The sequence below is a fragment of the Opisthocomus hoazin genome, chromosome 15 (genome assembly GCF_030867145.1).
Source record: "Opisthocomus hoazin isolate bOpiHoa1 chromosome 15, bOpiHoa1.hap1, whole genome shotgun sequence".
NCBI classification, from domain to species: Eukaryota; Metazoa; Chordata; class Aves; order Opisthocomiformes; family Opisthocomidae; genus Opisthocomus; species Opisthocomus hoazin.
In genome coordinates, this window is record NC_134428.1 from 21858091 (window position 1) to 21885556 (window position 27466).

General features: G+C 46.2%; 1 protein-coding gene across 2 annotated transcripts in view; it reads left to right on the top strand.

The window, feature by feature from the left end:
- Positions 1 to 25409, top strand: part of SDK1 (sidekick cell adhesion molecule 1) — a 429398-nt gene extending 403989 nt beyond the window's left edge. For both annotated transcript variants that reach the window (XM_075436492.1, XM_075436493.1), the window contains 5 exons: positions 6946 to 7110; positions 9714 to 9851; positions 11772 to 11892; positions 12115 to 12244; positions 19105 to 25409. In XM_075436492.1, coding sequence (XP_075292607.1) covers positions 6946 to 7110; positions 9714 to 9851; positions 11772 to 11892; positions 12115 to 12244; positions 19105 to 19377 — 827 coding nt within the window. In that variant the 3' untranslated portion in view covers positions 19378 to 25409. The remainder of the gene's footprint in view (positions 1 to 6945; positions 7111 to 9713; positions 9852 to 11771; positions 11893 to 12114; positions 12245 to 19104) is intronic.
- The last annotated feature ends 2057 nt before the right edge of the window (positions 25410 to 27466 follow it).

Sequence of the window (27466 nt, forward strand, 5' to 3'; positions counted from 1 at the left end):
ACAGGGTTTTTTGAGTAAGAGTATCTTAAAGGGAAACCCACAGCCTGCGTACAGATTGTCTGCAAGCTGGAAGCCCAACTTGTGTGGGTGGTGACATGGCAAAGTCATCCGATGTTCCTGGGCTTGTCTCACCGCTGGATGTGAATGAGCATTTTAGAGTTCATGGCTAAGGATGTAGGATTTGTGGCCTGCTCTCTTGGAGTAGGAAGTAAATAGTCCCTCCAAGGCAGGTCTGAGCTGCATTAACCCTGGGTCACTCCTGCTGGCCCCACTCCACTGGTGCTGGAAACACACAGAAGAGGTCTTATTCTCCTGCTCTTGCAACATGACTGTTGAAGCATTTAATTCCTCTTCAGATTATTTTAATCCTATTCATGCTGCTGTAGCAAATGAACTGGGCATTTGTGTGCTGGATTCTCATCCTTCATTCTGGTTGCAGCTGTAGGAAGCGTGAAATGGGATCCAGGAGAGGAGACAGACTAATTGGAACGTTTACTTATTTCACCCAAGCGTTGGTTTCCTTTCTGTGCCGCTTTTCTTCCTCATCTCTGCACAGAGGAGTTTGAAATCTGAATTATGAGCTTAACAAAAGCAGGGAACTAATTCCTCCCGTCAGGGCTGGTCATTCAGAGCAGCTTCTGTTTTAATATAATTCTAAGAATTTGCTTCTGCATGTTGATTTATATGGGCAGTAAAGCGTAGATTGGAGCAACCTTTGTTTTTAAGGAGTTGTTGTCCAAGAGAAGAGCAGTTGACTTGTGCCCTTCACATAAAATCAAGGAAGGAAAAGATATTCATCCTTCTGAGATCAAAAAAAGGGACATTGAACAGACAGATGAAAAGCTTTAGCTTGTTGCCAATATTTAAATGCAATACCACTACCTTAGTGTTTCACATCTCAAGTGTCATCTATTATAGGCATCATTACCCCAAACGTTAAATGCTGTATCATCTCATTTTCCCTGCTGTAGCTCCCTGCCAAGACTCTTCCGTCAGAGTAGGAGGGTGGCTTTCTGTCAGAAATGGCAAACCCCCTTTTGTCACTTCCCCTGGAATTTTTCGGTGCCCTGCTGTGTCTCCCAGGGCTCCAGCTGCCCTGCTGGGTTTAGCAATGGTGGCAGCAGGCAGCTGAGATTGTTCATTTGATCTCCCCATTTCTCTCCTGGATTTATGGAAGGTGACCAGGCTGACTGCCTCCTCTGCATTTTGAATATACTCAGACACGGGGATGGAGCAGGCGAACCAAGATTTTTTTGAGAGTGATCTGTGCTAGAGGAAGACGTTACAGAAACAGAAGAGTTTTTCTTTTCCTTCAACTTCTCTGCCCCCAGAGAAATGGATTCCAGTTTAGCTCCTTGTGCATTACAAGAAATGCAATTAAGCAGCCTCTGCCACTGCCATCGTAAGCACTCCCCAGACATCAGCTAGGCTGGCTAAGGGATGGGTATTAGATCATGTCCTCAGTTTTTATGTACAGAGGAAACAACAGAAATGGCACAACGATGTTAAGGTTCCCAGTGCTGCTGGAGGGAGTGGAGAAGCTGGTTTCACCCGTATTTCCCAACCCCATGTCACATCCAAGGCTCCTCTCTCTGGACTGTGCTGCAATGGTGGGTGTGTGGCCTGTAAATGACCAAGCAGTCTCACACAGACTCGCCTTCCCACTTATCCCCTATCTACAAAGCAGGTGTAGCCCGAGGGCTCCATGCTGCCAGGAGTGCATTTGGGGACGTACCAGCCAAGCACGATGCCTTCATGTATGTATTTGCCTCCTGCAGTCATCCTGAGCTGCAGGGCAGCCAGGTAGGTGTTCGGTCAATCTGCTTCACGGCTTGTGTCGCCTCAGGAAAAGCCTCTGACCCAGGACAAGCTGATGTAGATTTCCTCTTCTGCTTCCTCTCCCCATGATTTGTTTCAGGTTCTGTTTGTTTGCTTTTCCCAAGCAGGGGATGACTTAAGCCTAGTGGGAGAGGATTGCATCTTAACATGCTTCCAGTAATAATATTTCTAGCACTCTGGCTGGCATGAACAGGCCAGTTAAATCATAGATCAGCCACAAATCATGAGCTTAGGACACAGACAACTCAGGAAAGTGTTTTCTTTTGCTCACCGAGATGATCAGTTCCATGAAGGCAGCAGATGTTTTGGGGAAGAACCCATCTACTTGGAGTGGGGAGTGTCCTTCCCAGAAATGCTGGTGTTTGCTTCCCACATCCCGAGGGCAGATCTCGCTTTAGTTTCTTTTCTGGTGTCTTGAGTAATGTTTTTATGTTTTCTTCCTTTTCTATTTATTTTTAACCAAATGAGGGAGTGCAGTGTCAAACATGGACACAAACCAGCAGAAGTCAGTAAATTCAAAGTGAAGGGTGCAGCTGCATTGCCGGCGTCTGCCATGGGGCCTTTGGTTCGCTTCTGCTCGCAAACGACATGCTGAGGCTGACAGTTTGTCAGCCTTCACTTCCCATTCTCATCCTTTCGCTAGTTTGCATGATAATCCAGCCCTTTGCCTCTGACAAATACATCCACATTTTAATTTTGTCCTCTGTAGGAGGAACACTGCCCGCATTGAGCCGGTCCTTATGTCTCGGCTGCTTCTCCCTTCATAAACCTCCTAATGTGTAATTAGGAGAAAGTTTTACGGCACAGCTCTCCTCTTACTCCAAGAGGGGAAGGCTGGTGTTTAAGACCCAAATAACTGACAGCTTTCCATCTCCCCAGCCGCAGAGCAGCAGTTGTTTGTTAGTGGCCTGAGTTAGCAGAGCCAGGAGCCTTCGTTACTGACTGACGGTTTTATTCAGCATGGAGACCCCGATTAAATGGCTGTGAAGCCCGGCTGGCCGGTGGGTGCCGTCTAAGGCAGGGAGGGGGGCCGGGGCAGGCTGGATATCGTGTTAGGTCGGAGGTGGTTTCACCTTCCCCTGACATTCAGATCTGCTCCCCGTGCACGTGCCTTACTCCCAGATTGGATGGAGAAATCAAGGCTGGGAGATAAAGATCAAATCTGACGTTGGCAGGAAATAAGGTGAAGAGTTGATAGGAAGCAAAGAAAAACTCTTTTTTTTTTTTTTTTTGAGGAACCCTCCCTTTTCCATCAGGCCTTTAGGCCTTCTTGAAGAACCCGAGTGCCCAGGGAAAGGCAATACGAAATGAAGAAAGGGGCAGATGGTGCTGAAGGAACAGCATTTGCGAGCAGCACCCGTGCATCCCTGCTGCCAGCTGTGCTGCCGCTCGCAGGCGTCAGCCGGGAGGGGGCTGGGGCTGCTGAGCCTTGCACCTCTGTGGGAGTCTGGTGTTGCAAACTTTGCTTTTCTCGGCGGTCTCTATGAGTTAATACCCAGTTAATATCCCAGCCATGGCATGTGCGTCTTTCCTCCGTAAACTGAGTGGAAAACACCGTGTACAGTGTACTAATGATTTTCTAGTGAACTTAAAGGCCAATCTTTGCTTTCACAGTGACCTCTCTTTCAGCTGAACTTCTAACATTCTAGAGCAAACCTAGTTTTGAGAGATGGGGGAAGAGATGCAGTGAATGAATTCGCCAGTGCGTGTTCAATATTTCATCTCAAAGTTCACCACTAAAATAAAATGCTTTTTCAGTTTGGATATATCTGATTGCCATCTCTGTCTACAAAGAGGGGCCTGAGTATTCCAGATGGAGAGAAGATAAACTAATTGAGGGTCTGGAATTAAAAATCTTGTTGGCCAGGGCTTGGGAAGCCCCAGACTATCCTGCTTATAGCATTGGCTTGGGGTCGGCAACAGGGCAGACGTAAGGATGTCCCCCTTTCCAGGCTGCCCCCCGCAGATTCCTGACCACTGATCAGCACCTCTCTGGGATCCCAAGGATCACGTGCTGGGTCACATCTTGGTCAAGCCCTGTTCCCTACCTCAGAAAAAATATTTGGGCAGAGATTCTTTCAATGAATCCAAGGGATATGGGCCAGAGAAGATGCGGCCACCAGCCGGAGCATCTCTGAGTCCCTGTGAGACAGGAATCCCCCCCAAAGAAACACCCACCAGCAGCCTTTGCTGCCCCACACCATCGCCACCGTAGCCAAGGGGACAGAGAGGTGGAAATGCAGTGTTGGCTTCTCAAGGATAGTTTTCTTGACTTATTGCAAGCTTTACAAAGTGGTTAAGTTTACACTTCTTGGTCTTGCTGGATATTCTGCACTGTGCACCCTGATAGGTTTGGGAAAAGGAGTGAGAAAGTGCATGTGTGAACAGTTGTGTTCGTTGCAAGGAGTGTTCAACATTCATTTTTATTGTTGCCTTTTCTTTCCCCATTTAAGTGGCTTTCAATACTAACAAATTGCTTTTCAGACAATTCACAATGGGCTCAAATTCTCTTATTGCTGTTTACAAATGTGTTTATGAAAGCTCAGGCAATTCTAGCAATTATGGCAATATTTTATAGTCTGAGATGCATCTTCCTAGTGTATTGGTGGTTGCAACAATCTAACTTTGAAAATGCATCCCTCACTCCACCCTCTTCAGAGAAACTAAATCCCAAGCTCCCTTTTTATTACATTGTAAGTTTACGTGGTAGAAATAATCTTGCCTTCTATTGCCCTGTAAAAGGGAAGTCAATATTTTATCTCTTGTTTTATAGCCATTGTAATATCCAGCTAATACATAACAATGGTACATTATGATAACTTCATTATACTCTGATCATGCTGGTGAATAATGTATTGGTCTGAATTTTAAGCATGACAGAAAAATTACCTGTTTTTATTGTTCTTCAGTATTTCTCAGATGTAGCCGGAACAATACATTTCAGCCTGCTTTTTGCATCCACTGAGACTGCCAATCCCCATGATCAGAAAAGATGTAGTTTGGGGGTTGTTAGTCATTGTGTGTGTTGCTAGACGTGCAGCACAGTGCAAATTACTGAGCCAATATTTACTGATGCCAAAGTTAAAACATTCACATGGAGACGCACCTGCCACGTTAATTAGTCCATCTCTGCTGCTATTCCCTGCTGCACAGAAGTAGGCTGAGGGCCAGATTTTGCTCTGTTACACGAGCACAGTTCTGGAATCGCTGTGGTGACTTCCATTAGTTTACAGTCAGGTAAAGGCAAAACAAATGAGAACAGATTCCGACCTTGCATTGCAGCAGCAGAACAAGTCGCTGAGGATGGTGCTGCCGGCTCCTGCTTTGTTGTTACCTTGATAACACCTCAAGCTACAGAAGCCGTGCTGATGCTCGACTCCGACAGTGCAGAGGGCTTGCTTTCAAAGCAGGCAGCTCCTGCGCTGGAGTCGTATCTATGCAGAGGTTATCACCGTAGTCCCATTGCTGTGGGACATGCAGAGAAAAATAGCTGGTGCTGGAACAGCTTTGATAACTGAAAGCAGAAGCCCAGTGGGATACTTGTGAGGTCAGGTCTAGAAGAGCTACGCTGGCTTAGGCTAGCTGAGAGTTTGGCCCCATGCGTAGACAATAACTCCATTTTGTCAGCAAAAGTGCTGGGCACCAGTTGTTACTGAAAAGCAGTCCATTTAGATTAATGTTTGATTTCTGCACTCAAAATTATTGACTGGCATTTTAATTATAGTTGGTTTTGTTCTTACTGGTAACAGCATCCGTCTTGTTGAAAGTTCTTTCCATTGTAGTCAAGTGAATAGAAGATTATGTGTATGGATCAGGGACCAGAACAGTGCCTGGTCAGGATGTGCATCAGGATCAATGACAGCGTGGCTGCTGAGAACTGAGATCACCCTACCACAACACTCTCATCAGAATGTCATTGTGTTTCCAGAAACTTGGAGACATTTATAATACAAACAAAAACTCATTCCTGTTTAAAAATGCGTGGCACAGCAGTGCGGTGCCAGCTGTCTCGCTCTGCGGGCTGTGCCACGCTGCAGGCCAGCACATGCGAAGGACATTTCACTGTTGATATTGTGAAGCAAGCAGTGCCCCAGTGACACCAGTCCACCAGGCACCAGTTCATGCAAGACCATAGTAATGTCCGCCAAGACCCATGCCTTACATTAGTTTGCAAAGCCTAGCCTACGCGCTTTGGTAGTGAAGTCCATTTTGCAATGGAAAAGGCAGGTAAAACCTGTGCAGTGAGGACTCACTCATTTATAGAATCACAGAATTGTAAGGGTTGGAAGGGACCTTAAAGATCATCTAGTTCCAAACCCCTGCTATGAGCAGGGACATCTTCCGCTGGACCAGGTTGCGCAGAGTTCTATCCAGCCTGGCCTTGAACACTTCCAGGGAAGGGTCATCCACAGCTTCTCTGGGTAACCTGTGCCAGTGCCTCACCACCCTCATGGTGAAGAATTTCTTCCTAATATCTGATCTAAATCTGCCCTCTTTTAGTTTAGAGCCATTCCCCCTTGTCCTATCACTACACACCCTTGTGAAAAGCCCCTCTCCATCCTTCCCTGTAGGCCCCCTTCAGGTACTGGAAGGCTGCTGTAAGGTCACCCCGGAGCCTTCTCTCCTCCAGGCTGAACAGTCCCGACTCCCTCAGCCTGTCCTCGTAGGAGAGGTACTCCAGCCCTCTGATAATCTTTGTGGCCCTCCTCTGGACCAGTTCCAACACATCCATGTCCTTTAGCAGGTAGCTTGAAGTTTACTTGCTCTGTCAAATACCAGGCATGCTAATGTGGTGACCTTACCTGATCAGGAGGGACCCAGATGGCTGGAGCTGCTCTGGCCAGCTCAGGTCGCTGTGGGTGCTGCTGCAGGTTTTAGAGGAGACCACTTCCATCTGGGCTGTTTTAAGGCCCCCATCAGTTATAAATGCCTGTGTGGATGGGGTCCGGCAGGGCATTCTGACACTTGTGTGTATCACCAAGCAGCCTTCAGGTAAGCACATTCACTGCCTGTGGTCAAAACACACCATTAATGGTAATTTTTTCAGCGAGCAGAAGGAAGTGCCAAGCCACGTAGTTCATGTCGTTTCTCTCCTTGTTTTTCTAGATGAAGGACTGTGGGATATGTTTGTGAAGGACATCCCGCGCAGTGCCACCTCCTATACAGTCGGCCTGGACAAACTCAAACAGGGTGTGACCTATGAGTTTCGGGTGGTGGCTGTCAATGAGTTTGGCTATGGAGAACCAAGTGTTCCCTCGGTGGCAGTATCAGGTAACCATGGAATTTTTTTCTGTCTTTTCTGATGGAATTTCTTGGCTTGGGAGGGGGAAAAAAACCAACATGGATTCTGTAGTTGCAACAAATAATTAAGGGCAGCTTGTTTTCAGTTGTTTTAGGCTAAAACAAGAGTAATATAGTGGTGAATCAAGGCTTGTTATTACAGTATGCTTTACTCTCAAGAGGAAAAATGCAAGTGTGCCATTTTTAAGTTTGACAAACAACCTTCTCAGGAATTTCATGACTGTTTCTGTGTAAGATCTTTTGCCCTAAGACTAATCTACACAGTCTACAGTTCATTTGCATTTTCTTCTTTCCTCTCCTGGTCCATGGTTTTGTTTATTCTGCTTCCTTTTTTTTTTTTTTCCCCAAGGTTGTGTGATAAACATTTTCGGTGTTATTTTGCATTCAGCTCTGAAAAACATAAAAGTGTAATTTCACAGAATTATTCCTGGTGTCCTCTGTGCTGGCAGTTCGAATGCGGTGTGATGCCTCCAGCCCCCCTTCATCAGAACAGCTCGTTGGTGGTGCTCTCAGGCTCTTCCCACCGTCCCTGCTCTCTTGTGCTTATTCCCAGTAAACAGGGCGATGGCCTAAACGTGCTTCCAAAACCCCTTTGAGCAACCCGACACTCTGATTTTCTGAAGGAACTTCAGTACCTCAAAAAGCAAATTCCTCTCAGCTTGCCACATCTGGGCAGCTGGAGTTCAGTGGCCTGTTGTGAAGTGGGAGAGCTTGCCCTCCTGGCAGCTTTGCTCACATCTCCTTTTACCCTCGCAGAGACAGCTGTACTCCAGCTTGCTTTTGAGCAATAGGCTTCATCCTTGCTGTGTCAGCAAAGACAGACAAGAGGAATAAAAACAACCTGATAAAGCAGCTTTGTGATTCAAAATTCTGGAGAGTCCCAAGAACCTGGCAATGCTCCAGTATCTGGAGTGGCTTTTATCTCTTTGCTCCTCCAGTGAAAAGCATAAACACCATTCAACAGTTATCCAGCAGGCAAGAGTAGTAAATGCTGCTATCGCCATCACGGCTGCGTTTGTCCTTACACAATTAACCACTTAGCCTGAGAGAGCTCTCTATGGATTTCAGTGTGAGTGCTACCCTTGCTTTTCTCCTTCAGGACAAGGGCACAGACAACCCACTTCAAACACCAAGAGTCAGTGTTTTTCCTATCTGCGATTTCACAGAGGTTATAGCACAATGTAAAGGGTCAGTAATCATGTCAGTCTTTCCTTTCCTGGAAGACAATATTCCTCTGAAGCTGGGCATGCAGCTCCTTCTGATGCTTTTTATAAATAAACTGCTTGTTTTTAGGTTCTCCACTTGAACAGAACTGTTTAATTCACCTCCTTTTGATGCTTCAGTGTTCATCTCAAATTGCTGCATAGAAGCAAGAGGTTTCCGTTGAGATTCGCAGTCGTAAAAGTATAAAGCATTTTAGGCTGGCCACTTCACCTAGCACAGGGAGGAATAAATTGCAGTGAATCTGCTCAGCCCAGCATGGCTTGTGCCGTTTGCCTTTAGGACTTTATCGGCCTGGACTGGCCTCCTAGCAAAGAAAGATCGTGGCTGCTTTTCACTGCTGCAGAATACCCAGTGATCTGGAACAAATTTGAGCTCATATCATCAGCCTTACAACAGACTTGTGTTTGGGTCCAGGGCTCAGGGTAGTGAGGGAAAGAGAGCGCCTGGGTTCGGGTTTGGTTGGAGTTAGTTTCCTGGCATCGCCCATTCCTACCAGGTGTTTTTCTACCTTAGGGACTAGGGAAATTATATACAGCTGCTGGCTCGTGCTCCAGCAGCAGCATTTTTTCCACAAAGCTGAGGGATGCTGACAAAGAGAATATCACCGCAAGAAAATAACAATAGTTATTACTTTAAACCAAAACTGGCAAGATAACTCTAGAAATGAGAAGTTAGTATCATTTTGCGTCTCCAATTGAGGTCAAATGGGGTGAAATGACTTGAGATCGCACAAAATCCAGGCAACTGAACTGATAGCCATGTGCTGCACATCAGGCTTGGCTAAACTGATGGGGAAACAATATAGAGTAGCAGTGAATGTTGGAAGCTGGAGTTAATGGAGGTGCTGAAAGACACTGAACCAAGTGTACTTTGTTCCCTGGCACTAGCTGTATTTTTCAAAGAGCCACTGAGCAACATTTTGGCGAGGCAAGCCTCTTAAAAACTGGCATAATCATGACAGATATATTGGTGGTTCCTTTGACCTCGGGAGTACTAAGCATACTGCAGTGGTCAAGAAATGTAGGTGTGCGGAGCTGTGGGAAGAAACCGTTCTCTCTTCACTTGCTGATAACTTCTTCTTAGCTAAGGGATTCTGGAGTGCTGCTCTGGGTGTGTGAAAGATGCTTGCGGAGATGTTGGAGCCATGATAGGCTCCTGTTCTTGCCATCTTAGAAGTGTCATCAAGCCCTTTCAAAGTCTGATTGCCCAGTAGACGATGTTACCTCCTTTGAACACCTCGCTCTCCTGAACACTATTATAGATGCATCGTTCAGTGCAGGGAAGAAGAGAAAGTTTTGCAGGATCATAAAGAGGAATTGTTTTTTTGTTTTGTTTTTTTGCTCTTTCAGCGCAAACAGAAGCCCCTTTCTACGAGGAGTGGTGGTTTCTGCTGGTGATGGCACTCTCAAGCCTGATCCTCATCCTCCTGGTGGTGTTTGCATTGGTCCTGCATGGCCAGAGCAAGAAGTACAGGAACTGCAGTACAGGTAAGACATCAGCTCTGTGCTGTACACACACTCTCAAGAGCTGTGAGAACTGGAAATATCTTCCCTTTGAACCCCTGATTTCATCAGCGTGGGCTCTCTTTGTAGGGATTTGGTTTGGCAGAGGACTCAGATCTTTTTGCTGTCTGGTTTGGTAGAAATAGCTTTTGCCCATAGTCATACTGGGCAAAGAGTGCCTGATCTTACCAGATTTTGGACACTAAGCAGCCATGGGCTTGGATAGGATGGCATCTGGAAGTCCCAGGGACTGTAGCAAAAACCAAGGAGTCTGGGTCAAATGTTTGGCAGAAGATCACAAAAAATGAATAAACTGAGACTTCATTTAGCTTTGTCATCATGCTGAAAAGGAGGAAGATTCTGCTTTTCCGTGGCTGTACCCAGTGCAGATATTCTAGGTCTGTATATATGAGGACTAAACCACAACTCCAGTATATTAAATAGAGTGCCCTGCATCTCGCATTCATTCCCAAAGCCAAGCTGCAGTTGCTGGGCCGGGGGCCAAACAGTCTTGGTTATCTGGACCTGTTAGACTTTAAGGCACCGTGGGCATCAAGCTTTGAATTTTCCTTTAGTTATGATTTTTACCAGTCTCCTTCCTGAAAGGAAACAGGAGATATATAACTAGGAATATTAAAATAGTTCGCTTTCAAAACGTCTAGTTCTTGAGCTCTGAATGTTGTTTTTACCTTTCCTCTGCTGATATAATAAAGTCCTGGAAGGGTTGTTCACACGTGTATTTCTCTGATAGCCTCCTCCAGCAAGAAATTGCTCTGATGCCAGGAGCTGCCAAAAAGGGCACATTAATGAGTAGGATCAGCTGGATGGGTCATTGCGCTGCCCGTTCTTAGGGATTAATGTAACGAAGGAGTCTTCCAGGAAGTATTTAGTAATTCAGTCCCAAAGTGAAGATCTTTTCTTCTAACTTCTAACAAGTGTTAGAAAATCAGATTTCAGTCCCGTGAGAGACGAGATGTATGAATACCGTGGCATTTTACCAAGGTAATAGTATGACGTATTTGTATGCATAGCTCATAGGACATCTCTCCTCTTCTTAGTTTTGCTCTGTGTTTGGGGGACAGACATGAAAAGACAGGTCTGACCTGTGCTGTCAGGTAGCCGTGTTCACGCTGAGTCTAAACGTAGCACTGAAATTGAAGCCAAGGATAAAATACCTGTCTGCTGCAAAGTGGCAACCAGTCCTTCTCCCCAGGACATGAGCTGAGCTTGCACCTTTGGGATTACAAAGAATGAGGATGGGAGAGAATAAGCTTTGGCTATATTTGATCACAAGAAATAATATACTTTGCTGAATTTTCCCTCTTCTGCCAGTCCCCTGTCCTTTTCCCTGCCTTACATTGTCCAGTGATTTCTCACATCTGTATCTCATCCTCATTACCGCTCTGACATCTTTTTCCTATTTGCTATTCACTTACCCTGTCTCTTGCTTTCTTTCCTGCTTTTTTTTTCTCCTTTTCCTCTTTTTCTGCCTTTCCTGGTTTTATTTTCTCTTTCTTTGCTTCAGTCAGCATGAATGGGATTCAGAACACTTGATTTAGGACATCGTCAATGGCCATCTGAATTAATCACCTGGTTTCTATTTATAGTCAAAAGACAAGAATAAGCACTTTTGGAGCACAGTTCATCTGCGCTATTTTAGATACTTATGAAATGCATCCTTTCATGACTCGTCTTTTCCCCTCCTTTGGCTCCTTCTGCCAGTTCACTCTCCTGACCTCCTCTCCTCCACTCTGATTGTTCTCATTTGCCAGTAAGAATAGTAAAGAGATTTGCAAATAATTAATGATGTCATAAGACACAAAGAAGGAAAAGTTAGCTCTTGCAGTTGTATTTGGGGGGAAAAGTGCCTTTGTTTTAGCTGAATCTTTCATTGCCTGGCTCCAGGTAAAACCATCTCCAATGTGGAAGAGTCGGTCACCCTGGATAACGGAGGCTTCACTGCGCTGGAGCTCAACAGCAGACACCTGAACATCAAGAGCACCTTCTCAAAGAAGAATGGAACCAGGTAAGAAGCTGGGAACACCATGCTCTTGGAAATGGCTTTTTATCTAGCTTCAAGCGACTGTTGAATAGGCAAAGGGGAGAGACTGTTGTCTGGAGGATCTAGGGAGGACTTCAATGCCCAAGTCACTGCCTCAGGCTGTAATTCTGGCTTCTAAGCATGATTTAATTCCGTTATTTCAGAGAAACGACAACATCCCATACACTCACCCTTTGCCTTTCCTAGATCTCCTCCTCGCCCAAGCCCGGGGGGGCTGCACTACTCTGATGAGGATATCTGTAACAAGTACAATGGAGCTGTGCTGACCGAGGGCTTGGGCCTGAATGAGAAGCCCTTAGAAGTGTCGGAGTCAGAGGTAAGGGTTTCCCTTTGCCTTGCAGACATTCATTTCCCCACTCAATTCTGGCAAGTCTTCAAAGTCCCAATCCCGTACCTGCATTATACTGTATTGTCACTGTCTTGTGGGGACTTTAAAATGTCCGACTCACGGGGCTGTTTGCATCACTTCTTAAAATTAAAATGTCAAAGGAAAGAATGACAAGCAGGACCCAGCCAGGCCAGATTCCAGACCTGGCCTTGGCAGATATTCACAGTTTTCCAGTGTTACATAGAACGACGAGTGCAGTCAGTCAGCCAGTGTGTGCGGGAAGGGTCTGCACATCCCCTGCTGCCTGTGGGCTGCAAGCTTGGAGCGCTTTTGGGAAAATGTATATACGCTGCAGCATAACCAGCTGGCTGCAGCTGCCGTCTGGGTGAGGCTGAAGGCAGGACACACTTTGAATTGTTGCGCTGACTGAAGTATGGGATATGGTTTGAAGTTTTCACAGTGGCTTTTTTAGACAGCTACAGCGAATACCAAGATTCAGAAGAGTGATCTTGAGTGGCAGTAACTGCTGCCTCTGTTACAGAGGGAATAAGTGGGGAATGAGTAGCCTACCAGGGAGCACGTGGCCGTGGCTGTGAGAGCCCAACGTTCAGGTTTCCGAACACCCCAGCCCGCAGCCTTAGTCTAGCTCAGGAGGAGCCTTCTGCTCGGGTTGCCTTCAGATCTGTTCTCTAATGAAGGTGGGCGTATGCCGGCATTCTCCATCTGACAGTGCTCCATCTGGAGTCTTATACCCCCTTTAAGAAGAAAGAAAGTATTTGTTGTCTGTAGAAGTCCAACAGTGGCCAGGGTGAACAGACAGACTTCAAAGGATGTCCAGAAAGGTAATTCTGTCTCTCAAAATCGTGTGTGGTCAGCTGAGATCCTGACGAATCTGAACTGACAGAGCAAGAAGTGAGCAGTGGGCCAAACCACTCCAAACCTGACCCTTCTAGCAAGAATAAATCAAGGGCAGCAAGCAGTGAAAGAAGATGACAGGTTTCATCTGTAGCTTTTCTGCACCTGCAGCTACAGCTGCTTTTCCTGGCTACCTAGCTCTCACCTCCTGCTAATTACCACAGACAGCCTGCTGCTTTCTGCTGCCCCATGGCCGACCCGTTGTGCAGGCAGCTTGCCTTGGTGCAGCTCAAGCCGCTGTCTATGCAACGCGGAAGCGTTACCCTCCAGATTAAACCCATAGTGCTTTGGTCATGTCACTGTAACAACCCAGCATTAAACTTGTCATTAAACTAGTTTCCTGAGCATGATCATGAATTTAGCGCTGGCACCTTTTGACATTAATTTCAATGCCCCATGTGGCATTTCTTGGTAACGTGCAGAAGTCTACTTGCAGGGTGTCATTACTGCCTTCTGTATGCACTGTTTGTGCAACACAGAAGAAAGTGATTTTTGTTTCTTTTTCTCAGGCTATTATGAATATTATTTATTTACTGTGTATTGCAGTCAAGCCTGAAGGTCTCAGTTGAGATTCTAGTGTTTTTGTGAGTCTGTGTGTGCTTGTGAGTATGTGAACAAAATGTGCCTCCTGTTTTTCCTTGGGGCTTAGATATGCAGCCCTTCTGTATAATGCCTTTGATGCTTGGGTTTTTTTCATGGTGGGGAGTGCTTTTAGGCATGAAATGTTAATACGCTCCCAGTAGAGGCAGCTATAGGAGATGCTGCCTTTTGATCAGCCTGAAAATGCTTGTTGACGTTGGCTGGCGCAGACAGGAGGTGAGGATGGTTGGGGCAGAGGTGGCTGTAGATGTTGGACCACTCTATTTTCAAGTATTTGTGTACCCATTAGCGCTTCCTGTTTGTCTTTTCTGTTCTTTTTGCTTCTATTCTCAAAGGAGATCTTAACAGACAAGCTCTGTTTTCTGAGGATTTCAGAATGTCCATCTCTTAGCAGGCAGAAATGCTCCCCATTATATGAAGAGTTAAAGACATCTTTCCATAGAAGAGCTCTACACAGGTTTGGTCCTTTGCAGCAAAGGGGGTCCTGCTGCTGTTTTTCTCACTGCGTGGATCTCAAATTCCACTTAATACGGTGCACGTAAGGGCAGGCATGGCCAAAAACTGTGCTTTTGCTTTCAACCCACATGTCATCTTATTGCTGCTTAGTCTTACCCCGGTTGCCTGAGGTGTCAAGATTTTATGTGGATAAGAAGGAAGCTCACTGGCTCTGGGTCTCATGGGTTTTAGGGAACACGAAGAATTCTGTGAGAAACTCTCAGGCTGACTGACTGCACTTACAGCACAGCTGCCTGGGAGCCTGCCTCCGAGCTCCCTCCTGATGAGGAGAGCAAGAGAGAAACAAAGAGAAAATCAAGCAGACCAAGCAGTACTCTTAATATTCATAAATCAAGTGGTTAACTTACTCCGTATCATGAAAGCCAAGCACCAGGACTGTTAATAAGGTTGAAGTAGTTTAATTGGCAGGTATGGAGCGAGAGAGTGCTAGAAGTGTAATTTCTAAATGATTAATAATAATAGGCTTTTAGATAATGAGTCAAGTGGACGAGGCTCTGGACAGATAATCTGAAGAAATTTGGTGTTCACCCTGTACAGAAATGTAATGATATCTCTGCGATGTCGTCCAGCCACGGAAGAGCAGTTTTACAGGAGGGAGGGTGGTGTGTGTTTGTCTGTTCTCACGTGTCCTTGTGCTCTCCCAAAAACTGTTTTCAGGAGACGGTGTTCTCCCAGGCGGCACACATCCGCGGTCAGTGCTGGGTGCTGGCCGTGCTCTGATCTTCCCAGCTGCTCTCTGCAGTCTGTCTGACTTTGGTTTTCTCAGCTCTGTAGGAAGATATTATAAATTTCCACTTAATGCTTAATAGGAAATATGATTTAACTTGTTTCTGATAAAGTTCTCCAATGATTTTGACAAGTTGGGCACCATGTGGAAACCAGCTGCAGGCAACACATTGAATAAGCAAGGAGAAATCTGTTTCCCTGCTAGGTTACCATGTCTCTTCTGCAGCATATTCATTTCATGTCAACCAGAAGAAAGCACTACCATCTACATTTTTAGAAACCATCTCATAAGATTGTTTCTTATGCAGTCACTTAAAAACAAAAAAGATAATTGGACCTATTTTCAAATTTCCCGTTGACTAAGCTAGCCATCTCTGGTCACTGACTTGCCTCTGAACAGCACTTGTGCTTTTTGTGCTGTCAGTAAAACACTTAAATAGCCTCTCATTTTCTGTATTTATTGCTTCGTAGGCATCCATGCACCTATGGTTGACAGTCTGTAATGTCACCGCACACCCAATCGCGCCCCAGCCTATGGAGGTTTCCAAGGTAACAAAGCCACTGTCGCACTGAAGGGAGAAAACCGAAAACAAAGCAAAAAGCCCTGTAGCATTTCTATTTACTCAATAGTTTAAAAAACACTAAAAAGTAATCCTCTAGTACAAGCTGTCTGTATTTTCATGCAAAACAGGTTTATCTTGCTGCTCCTTGATTTTCATCAAGGCAGAGATGGATGTGAGATGGCAATTTAGAGAATTCCTTGCTACTGTGAGTGGTTGTTAGTAGCTTGTTCGGAGCAGACCTTGGAAGATACTTTAGAAACATGGACGGAATAGTCAGTTCCTGCCTGTTCTGAAGGAAACACAAAGAAAACACGTCGTATCGACACTAACAAATAGGTTGCCAGCTCCAGCATCAGTGCTAATGGTGGTGAAAGGCTGAAGTTAGGGCAGCTATATATGTTTCATGAAAGTCGCTTCTGAAAGGCGCTGGCCTTGTTCACACCACATTAGTGTTCTCTTTCAGTTGGTGTAATGAACTAATTAGCGGACAGATGATCAACAGGTGGTATTGTTTTAAATTCCCGCTTTCTGTTCATGGCGAGTCCGAGTGACACTGTGTTTCAAATGGCAGCAGCCCATCTAAAAGTGTTCCCAATATTTCTCCTCTTTATTATGTTGACTTCTGGCAGTCTCAGAGGAACTTGGCTTTGGTACAGAAATTATATTAGTTTTGTGGGTGAATATTTTTATGCTAGCGATGGACAGAAATCAAGTGGCTGGGTCAGTATTACTATACCTGTGAAGTCGTGTGTCAGTCACAGAATCACAGAATGGTGGGGGTTGGAAGGGCCCTCTGTGGGTCACCCAGTCCAACCCCCTGCCGAAGCAGGGTCACCCAGAGCAGGCTGCACAGGACTGCGTCCAGGCAGGTCTGGAATATCTCCAGAGAAGGAGACTCCACAACCTCCCTGGTCAACCTGTTCCAGTGCTCCATCTTTTGAATGCAGCTTCTTCTCAGCATTTCTTCTTAGAGCATCCAGCCTTTTAGTTGTCATTACGTTTCTATATGTCTGTGGGGACGTCAGAAAGACCAGTAAGGACCCACTAGAAGTTTGTGGGGTTTTTTGTCCTTTGATGTGATCCATCTTTTCAGCAGGGGCTTGTTTCTTTGAGGGGTGGCTGAGTGTGTCCAAGTCAGTAAGAGTGATGGTGGATTGGGGAAGGAGCCAGAAGACATGGCAAGGGCAGTGGTAGTGTTGTGCCTTTGATGGAGGGAGCACATCCACGATAGCTAGAGGAGTCCACACCTTCAGGTGCTGCTTCTGGTGAGTGAATCATGACCACTTGCCTCTGCTTAGGATGTAGAGACTTTTCTTCTGGACACCTGCACCATCCCTCAGCTTCCCAGGCACGTTTACCTTAACGTTGGACTACAGAGCTGCAGCATAATGTTTGGAGATGTAGGCTGGTCCAAAGTGCAACACCTTGATTCTTGATAAGGACAGAGAAAACCGGGGTTTGGGGGATCTTTTGGTCTGCAGGTAAAGTTAGTTGGTTGCGTCTGCAGCTGAGGACCAGCCTGCCCGAGCTGTTGCTGCCATGCTCTGCCATGTTGCCACATCTGCGGTCACCAGAGGCACTCTCATTGGAGCCCCGTGCAAAAATAGGCAGGGCAGTGCGAGCAGGACATTCCCTGCAGCGATGCCAAGGCTCTGGAGCCATTCTCTGCACCCACTGGCTGTGAAGTTGTCCAAATCTGGGGATATTCTGCAAAAACCACCTGTTTGAGAAGGTCTTTGGAGGGAGTCGGATCTTGGCTTCCCGAGGCTGGCAGCTGGTGCAGAGGAGCGTTTTTCTAGGAGATAAACTTGCCGAGTTCCTTCTGGAATTATTATTAAATGCTGGTGGGGTTTTGTTGTAATATTACTTACGTGTCAAGGCACCTGAAGCTTTGCATTCTTAAAATAATCAAACAGCACATAACTCTGAAAGAGTCAAATCATGGGTAAGAGTGGAAGGGAAATTTTGCAAAGCTGTAAAAAGCTGCTTTGCTCAGACTTTTGGAAAACTCTGAGAAAAATTTCTCAGCTCTGTCCATCACCCTCCATGCTGGAAAATGGGCATGAAATGGTATCGAAGCAGCAATCCCAGCAAAGAAGTGGGATGATGGATGCAGTGCCCTTTTCAAACGCTGGTTCACAAGGCGTTTGAGGCTTGTTCTTCAGAGACCATTAAAAAGGAGCTTTAGAGGAGGAGAGGCTGGTTGTGTGGCAGGCAGGATCAAGAAGGATGTGTGTTTGCTGTGTGGTGTCACAGATCAGAGCGGTACAAACCTTTTGAAACTAATTGCAGCAACTAACAGTTACGAGCTGCACTTACCCATCTCTCCCTTGTATGTCTTAGGCAGCTACTACTTTGATATTTAATTGCCTTTAGCATCGGCTATGCAGACTATTGGGGGGGGAGGAATGAAAGCTTTTGCGTGCTTAAACTAGAGGTTTTAGAGAAGGCATGAGATATGGAAATGACTGGCTATATGTTTGTGTGCTGTATGGGATGGGGCTCTTATTGGTGGGAACATTAGTGGGAACAGAAGGAAAATGTGTGCTTGGATACTGCGGCCAAGGCTTTGCCGTGGTCTCTGCGCTCGGTTGAGATGTACGAGCCCTCTGCGATTCCTCCAGCTGTATCGCAGCAGCGGTGCTTCAGAGGAGGGGCAGATGCACAAAGCTGATCCCGTTACGTCTCAACAGAGCTCTTGCTCGATATTGATAGGAGCTTTGAAGCTACCCAGCCACCGTGCATAAATGTTTCAGGGGGTAAGATCCACTCTGAACACCGGGCTGTGCCTGAGCACAGGAAAGCAGCTCCTTCTGCCTGGTGGTTCGTCTTTTCCAGATTTTACATTCTCTTTTTTCTGTCGCCGCTGGTGGTGCACCTTGTTGTACCCCACCAATGATCAGCTGGAAAATACAGGCAGAGTTGCCTGAAAAAAACCTGATTTTTCTTACTTCAGTGCTATAAGTAATTTTCAATACTTAATGGGGCTTGCAAGCCAAACTGGTTGTACTGTGCAGGTGGCCTGGTCTGACCACCACAAGCAGCAGCACGTCTGGCTAACTTCCGTGCGCTGGCAGCGGAGGCGTTCTTTCCGTCCTCGCGTCGGAAGAAGAGATGTTCTCAATCGCAGTTGTAATTGTGGTCTGGTTGGTTACGTGACTGAAGGCTGTCAGTTTCCCTGTGATGTCTCTACCCTTCCCTGCATCCCGTGACAAACGGCAACTCCTAGCTCCCGCCGCAGCGTTCTGCAGTGAATTAGACGGGATTTCTCTGCATCTCTTATTGCCAGTGTTCATCGGGGGACTCTCCCTCTAGCAGCAAAGCCTGGCTGAACCCCAGCCCAGTGCTTTCCTACAGGCCAGCATGTATTACACTTGGACTACAAACCATCCTACCCTAAAATTGCTGCTTTTGTCAGCTGGAGATATTAAACTCGTCTCAAATTTCTTTTAGAGTGGAGCAGACTAAATCATAGATGCTAATGGCTGATTTTTTTTAAATTTTGTTCTTTTTCCCCTGCTGCTCCAGGCCACTGACTCAGATTATGAAGACGAGTTGCCAAAGCACTCCTTTGTGAACCATTACATGAGCGACCCCACGTACTACAACTCCTGGAAGCGGCAGCAGAAAGGAGTGAAGCACCCAGCATCCTACAGATACGAGGAGTGCGCCGCCGGCGAGACAGAACCCTATTTCCAGACTGTCATCACGACACAGAGCTCAGGAGGGGTGTACACCCCAACGGGACAGCCCGCGCCCGGCTCCCGGACTCCAGTGACAGGGTTCTCCTCCTTCGTCTGAGACGGGGCTGGAGGGGACAGCCGAACCGCCGGCGGCACTCGGAGGGACCTGTCGCAGTGACTGTGTGCGCGTGACCAGTGCGGTGAACTGTGGGTAGCTTCTCCATCAGGGTAGAAACGGATGGGAACACGGATGAGGCTGGAGTTGGGTTTTTTTTTCTTTCTGAAGACAATCAACTCTTAAAAAAAATGGAGCTGAACTAGCTGAACCTTTGTTTAAAAAAAAAAAAGAAAAAAAAGGAATTCTGAAAAGTGATGATTTTAACCACTTGTGAATAGTAGGGGTTTTTTAACCGCTTTTTGTAACACTGCTTCAGGAAGCAGCTCCCATGCCCTTCTCTTCCCTCTTGGTTTCTCTCCCCTCCTTCTGTCCCCCTGTTCCCAGACAAGGAGGTGAATTCCCTAGATGCAACGAGTGACTTTGTGATGTGATTTGAAGAGAAAACATAAAACCTCCCAGGCTCCTTTTTATTCCTTTTTCTCTACTCTTTTTTTTTTTTTCTTTCTTTCTTTCTTTTTAATTTTTCCCTGTCATCAAGGTCAAGTAGGAAAACATAGAAAAGGGACAAATTTTTACATGGAAAGCAGACACCTCCTCCCTCCTCTTCTCCTTGCTGCTCCCCACATTAGGAGCACTGGCTGATCAGCTTAGGCTCACATGTGTCACTGTGTCTGCTCTAGGCTCACTACTGGTGTATTTATACTGAATTACTGACCTGCTTTTCTTTCTTGTTCAAATGGGACCTGCTGCATTCGCTAAATATTCCAACTCCAGGGCCTTTGGAAGAGGAGATGGCTCGAAAGAGCGTTGCAGGCAGCAGTGGGTGAAGCAAGTGGGAAGAATTCAGGTGCAAGGTCAGTTTATTTTTGGTGTGGCTCTAATCCTCCCTCGTGGACTGCAAGTGCCATTTGAATTGGTCTTTTTTTAAAAGTCGAAGGGCACAGACCAGCAAGCCAGAGGAATCTTTCAATTAAGATTGCAGTGACAAGCTAGAGAGTCTACTAATTGATAAGGGTTTTGATCATCAAAGTTATCCTGCCTTGTCAATAGAAGCTGAGCATCCTTTCTCACCCAGACTCTGCAGCGCTGCTTACTGGTCTGTAAAGAAGTACACAGTAGCTGGGTTTGTTTGATTTTCTTTTTTTTTAGTACAGAGACACGTCACACAGACTGGGTGAGTTTTGGTGTCCACAGGTGCCTTTTATTGATTCTTCGGCTTCAAAGTGTCTCCAAATAAAGCTAACCAGGATTTTCAAGCATTAGGGTCATGAATTACCTTGCACACGTTTACAGGCTGCTTTGTGCCCTTGAAGCTGCAGCCTTTGGAAAGAAGAGAGGGGATTTTTAGTTTCTTTTCCATCTTTTTGTATAGCTCCCTTTTTGTTTTCTTATTTCTATCCCTTTTTTGGGTCTGCCATGCTTAGCAGCAAGTCGTTTACTCGCTAGGAAGTTGTCAGGGGTTGAAAGAATCCAAGTCCGGCCCTTGAACCTAGCAACAGTGCTGGATCACCAGACTTTTTACTGCGAGAGTTTGAAGGGTGAATTTGGAAGTAGGCAAGTCCTTGCCACTCCAGCAGCTGGCATTTCCTCCCAGGTGGGCATAGGTCAGCCCGGAAGGTTGGTATCCTGCTGCTTGCTAACGTCCCATCAGGGCGCACGTGGGCACTGTTGCTATCGCACATTGTCCCCGTCCTTTGTGGAGGGATGCGGGACAGCTCTGGCACTGGGTGGTGGTGGTGGCTTCAAGGCACGTTATTGAACCCAACCTGGCGTTGATGGTGGTCGCTGCCTGTTCCTGCCCATGGGGGCTGTCTAGAAGTAGCCTGGTGGCACCTCACCTGAACAGTTGAGGTCCAAGGGCAAGCTGAGCCCTGCTGCCACATTCCAGTGCCCCTTGGACAGGGCAAACGACCTCAGAACTGCTTTTGCTCTTTGGCACTGTCTCTGAGCACTGCTGCTCTTGGTGCATACAGATTCTGGATGGCTTTGGCACTGGATTGCTGTTCCTCTGCAAAGGCTCCAGAAAGAAAAAGTTCAAAACCAAAAACTCCAGTGGGTGTGTTTAAGGGCTTTTGAGTTTGGGGTAATGATCTACAGCTCGTTAGATGGCAAGGGATCTGCAAAGACGTGGGCTTGAGCCAAAACCCTGTGAGCCATCCCCCTCTCTGCACCTGGATAGGATGTGTGTGGGTTGGAGAAGGGGCTCCAAAGAGGATGACGTGGAGCTTACTGTGAAGAGGAATGCAAAGCAAACAGAAACCCCACTGCCTTCTGTGCACTTTGACTGTTCTCTTAAGCCATACAGACTTTGCTTTAATTACTGAACTGACAAAAATTTGTTTGTAGTCAGAGTTTTTTGTTTCTTAGCCATATTATCTATGTGACTTTCTGATTTGTTTTCTTCCTTTGTTATTTCCTGCATCAGATTACGTATTTTACACACCTGGTTTTATATACATGTGACATAGCAATGCAGTTGCTGTCGGAATTTTAATGGCGCTTATCCAACAGATGTGAGAGGTAGTGCTACAGGAGGAGTCTTACAAGGACCACAAAGGACTTGGGGATGCAGATTAGTAGAAAGTAGATCGAACACCGAAGAGCTTGCTCCAGAGGAAAGCGTAGTGTGAGTAGCTCCGCATCTCCTGAAGATTGCCAAGTCTGAATTGGTGTAAGGTGCAGTTACTCTCTGGGCGTGATCTGATACCACATTGAGCAAAAAAACAAGGAAACCGTGGGGAATAAAGGAAATGGACTCTGTGGCCACTGCTCCGCTGAAGGTCAACATGGGGAGCAGCACAATCTATACAAAGCGAGGAGAAGAGACTATTCCTTTTTTCTCAGAGCCATCTGCAACTAAAAAGCCTGAGCCTGCTAAGGGCCTGCTGGGTTGGCTGTATGGCCCTTTTCTTCTGGCTGCTGCCGAAATCAAAGGTTAGGTGTGATTCCTTTAGGACCTGTTGATCAGAACAAAGGTATTTCTGTTCCATTCCAGTCTACACTATTGTCACTCTCGGTTTTATTTTGTTTAGGAGTTGGCTTTTCGTACGTGTGGGTTTATTTTACTTAGGCATTCACAGAGCGTGGAAGTGGACTGCCCTGCTCGCCCCTAAGATGAGCATAGGATGTGTGTTCTGCTGCCCAGGATCCTGTGTAGCTACATGCATGATGCCTGCGCCTGCTTGTTAGCATGCTGTACTTGTAAAATGTGATTAATGGGTAGGTTTTATTTACCTATCAGGTAAATTGTTCTATCTGGAAGGAAGCACTCCATCAGTTAGCAAGAAAGCTCTCTTTCATAGCTGTGATCTTTGGGTATCACAACCTTGAAATATGACTTTTAAACAGTAGTTGTCATGTTACAAGAACTTCAACAATCACATCCACTGCTGTTTCCATCTTCCTGTTTAGAACAGTCTTGAAAAATGAAGGTTTATATTTAAAACACCTTCTTATGATATTTTATTTGTATTTATTTATTTACTTTCCCATGTCTCAGGTCTCTTGGTGGCTATTACTAAAAAGTAAAAACAGTGTCATGAAATGACCAAGGGAGACATTTCAGGGAACAGTTTAATAGGAGCTCATTTTTCATGCAATATCCGTGGAAATATCCAATCTCCTGAAGGAAAAAAGTCCCCAAGTCTTCACCCCCCTCCCAGGGCTGAGATGACACCAAGCCACAGCTGTCAGCGATGCTCCCAGCGGCACCGAACCTCAGGTTGTCCCTGTCATAAATCATATGCAAAAGCGCACGTAATTGAAGGAGTTGCACTGTTCCAGCCCACTCGAAGCAGAGCATTTGATCCCCCCAAAACCCATATCACCCATGGTGTGTCCCCCACCATAGCCCGCACCCTTGGGTGGAACATTTTCCATTCCCGACTTTTAACGCTCCGATGCTGGTGCCCGAGCAGTGCTGCTCGCAGCGAGCGGCAGCGGTGAGGAGGGACAGGAGAGGGCACTGTTATACTTTCCTCAGTGACAATCGCCTGTTCCCCACGCGGGGAGTCACCCGTGTGAAAGCTCTTCGTGGGGAGGGCAGGGAGAAGCGGGAGCGAAGGGTTTCATCAGCAAGTACTAAAGGAATCACGCTGCGGCCAGCGAACCCAGTTTTGGAAGCAGTTGGCATTAGTGGAGAGAAGAAAAAAAAAAACATACAGAAAAAGAAACTAATCCGTTACCCAAAATGATTTTTTTTTCCTCTTCATTTTGAGTGTTAAAACCAGTGATGCTTTGCAGATGGGCCAATATCTCATTTTTCTTGCGTATACCCAGGTCTCTGCCAGAAGCTGCTGTAGCAATTGCTTAGAATAAATATCCAAGTCTGTCTTGACATGGGGATAAGTTTATTATCCTTGTCATTGCTTCCGTCAAGAAATCCATTGGGTCATCCAAAGATTATCCAGTCTGCTCTCCAAAAAGGGAGGAGAGATAGCTGTTAATACACACAAAGCGCTGGTGTGTTCTCCCACTTGCTGTTTTCAGGTAAGCAGGGCAACTTGTTTCAGAAAAATCCTTTTAGAAAAGGAATTTAGCAGGAAACTTCAAAAAAAAAACACCACACACAAGAAAGATAACCTTTGGCAAGGCCATTAGAAATCTTGAAGTCCTAGAAAACTGCGACATGTAAGAGTGAATATGATCCCAAAACCTCCTATCTTTAGTGGTCTCCTTTATCAATAGCAGCCAAAAGGGCACATGCAACCAGGGGTTAGATTTGGAGAGGAAAAGCCATCATAGAACAGTTGCTAGATGGTCAGGTTGTACTGTAAACAGCTTCATTCAACCTGGAGTTCCTGCTAGTTCAATCTTCTTTCGTAAGTTGTTTTTATAGGTTTTTGCCAGCATGTGTGGAGTCCATACATCATGGCGTTGCTAGAGGTCATGTGGGGGGAGGTATAGAATCATAGCTTGCAAAAACCCTGAAGATCATTGAGTCGGACCCTAAACCAGAGTCCAACCATAAACCATCAAACCGTATGTTGCTGTGGTGTTTACACAAAGCCACGCACATGATAATGTAGTTGCACGGTATCCACTGAAACCTCCTTATGGAAAGCCACCCTTGAATTAGGAGCACATTCACACCAAGACTGATCATGTTGGGCTGGGCATGGGCCTTACATGGCTCCACCTGACAAGTCAGGTCTTCAGTTCTTTGTATTTCTATATCCTGTTTCTTCTCCCCCACATCTCCACCCCCAGCCCTCCCAGACAAATAAAATTGGCTTGCACTTTGGGAAGGTGTAAGGTTTGCCGCCCACAGTAGTAGAGAGCCACAACCGATAAGCACACACGTGACACATGGGACAGGTGAGACATGTTTGAACGAGGAGTGAAATACCACTGGGACGCGAGATTTAGGCTCTGACTCAGAATTTTAGCTTCTCAAAGCTGCCACCTGCCCATTTTAAACGGCCTTGGAGCCTCAAGACTTTGCAGGAAATATTATTTTTTTGATGCTGTTTGATCACTGTGCACTTTCTTGGGGCTTGAATCACTGGATATAGAGACTGGAATGGGGTTACAGAGCTTTATATCAAAGTGTTTTCCCATTGATGTCCGATTCTCTAGATCTGGAAATGAAACCTTTCTGCTAACGTGATGTGGTGGCGTTCTGCTGGTGGGGGCTCCTGGGGAGTGCCACCAGCACTCCCCCTTTGATGTCGTTAAGCTCCTGGGCAGTGCTGGGACCTGTCACGGTGCCGTGGGAGCTCTTGGGTAGCAGAAAGGTGCGAGAACATCATATTATGGCGAGTTTGTTGCCGGTCACTTTGCCACTCTTGGGATAGAGTCCGTCCTCTGGTTTGGTAGCTGCCATCAGTTTAGGGGTAGGACCACCTTACACAGCTGTGTTTGAGTTACCCTTCGGTGTACTATGGTGATTGGATCGTCGCTTTTAATTCAGTGTCTCCTTGGGGATTTGCCCTGGATTTCTGTTCCACACCTCTCGTTAGCCTCACCTTCACCACTCCACTATTTTATATGAGAAAGTTACTTCTTCTTTTGCAAACTTGCTTCTAATTAAAAGAACCCTTTTTGAAACGTTTGTGTCCTCGGTACATTTATTTTGGGGAGGGGAAAAAAAGTATTTTCCAGCCTCTTCCGTTATTTTTGGCTTGAAGAAGTTTCTGGGTGCCTTGCCAGCATGCTCACGAGTTAACAGCTCAGGACAGAGAAATGTAGCACTGGCTGAAATTCCTCACTGTTAGTTCTGGACTGTAAAATCTTATAATCTCCTGCTGCTTTTGAGCTAAAATGACATTCTCAAATAGTTTCCACCCAAATTTGATCAGCCTTAAATATTTTGTTATTTTGTGATGATGAACTTCCTCCAGATCCTTAATCCAGGAGAGTGAAAACCCATTCAGAAATCAAAACCCTCAGGGCCACCATTTTGTACGCCTTCATCCCCTCGCAAGTAGCGTTCGTCCTCCGCTGCAGCGGTGGAGCACCCGTTAATCGGTTCCCACAAACGTGCTGGTGCTGGGGAGGCTGCACCAGATCCCAGCTGGCAGAAACCGGGGCAGCCCTGTTATTCCAGGGTGATGGTTGGTGCTTTTCACCAGCTGAGCTTCTGGCCGAGAGAAGTAAACTAAGCACGGTCAGGTGGGAGAAATGAGGGCAAGAAATCAATGTTTTCCAGCAGGGGGGCTGTGGGGAGTCAAATTGCTAAGTTGTATTTTCCTGCCCCTGAAAGGGATATCGTAAATAATGCAGAGTTGTATAAATAGAGGCAGCCCTCTGCAGCTGGTAGCTTGCAATAACCCAGAGGTATCAATGTACCCATTTTGAAGATGAAAATCCTCACGCCATAGCATTTCCTGAACGAGACATTATTCTGCAAAATTGCCATAAGATGCAGAAGTGCTTTTTTGAGGTCGTTCGGCTCCAAAGTTTATCATCCTCCTGCTTCCAGCCCTCGCTCTTCTCAGGGCGTGCTTCCTCTGCACGTGTCTTTGTGGTTAGGATCGGAGCACGGACGTAAACACGGGAGTGGATGGGAAATCTGCCACGGCATTTGTAGCCTAAACAATACCAGAGAAAACAGATTGGCTTCCCGCCCTGCCCTGAACAGCACAAGCCATGGCTTGACTGAATTGAGTAATCTGGGCTTTCATTACTGACCCCTTTCCTGCTATTTGTCTCATTTGTTTCCTCATCTTCCCCTTGCGTTTTTGCTCCAGGGTTATTTATTTTTCTCCTTTCTCCTTTTATTTTCATTTTTTTTTAAGCCTGCCGCTTGTTTGGTGGTTTTTTTCCGCTCCTCCTCTTGCCTCGCCAATTATTTTAATTTCAAACCTGCGTTTCCCACAAAATCAAAAGGAAGTTGATCTGAACGCACATTTTTGTTGGTTTTTTGTTCCCTTTCACTGTGCCCGAAGAACAGGAGTCCTTTTGCTTTGCTGTCTTGTGTCCTTGGAAATGCGGGGCACGTCCCTCTAAGCCAAGGCATCGTGGCCGCTGGCTTCCCAGGCCAGCAGAGACCTTCATTAGGTAGGCAATTGGCATGTTCATCCCAGTTCCTTAACGAGATAGGATTATCTTAAGTCAGAGGAGTCTGACACATGAAGTCATTCTGCAAAGTTTTGCAAGGCAAATTTCTCAGCAGTGCCGAAACCGGTGAACTCATTTGCACAATCAGAGAATCTGCACCTATATATGGAAAAATGAGCAATGCAAATTAGCAGTGCGTGACGGTTACAAGAATGTGTCAGGGGAGGAGGCAACCAACGCCCACGATGTCACGCAAAGGTACTTCCCTGCACTGTGCAACTTCTAGGGCGTTTAGCTCACCGTTCCTGCTGATCTGGTTCTGATACACGCCGAGGCAACGCAGCAGTGCACACATGTAGTGGTGATGCCATGGGCTTGTTCTGCTTCACCCTGATCCTTAATAATCTGAGTTCATACAAATGCTTGCACATTGTGCGCTAAACAGAAGGTGGAGATAAGACTGAAAGGCAAGTCTGAAAATAAACCCATGTAATACAGCCTGAGGCCTCATGCCAAGCATAATAAAACGCCTTATGAATGCAGGTGACCTCACCACAGCTTGTCAGATTGGGAAGGATTGATGTCCCTC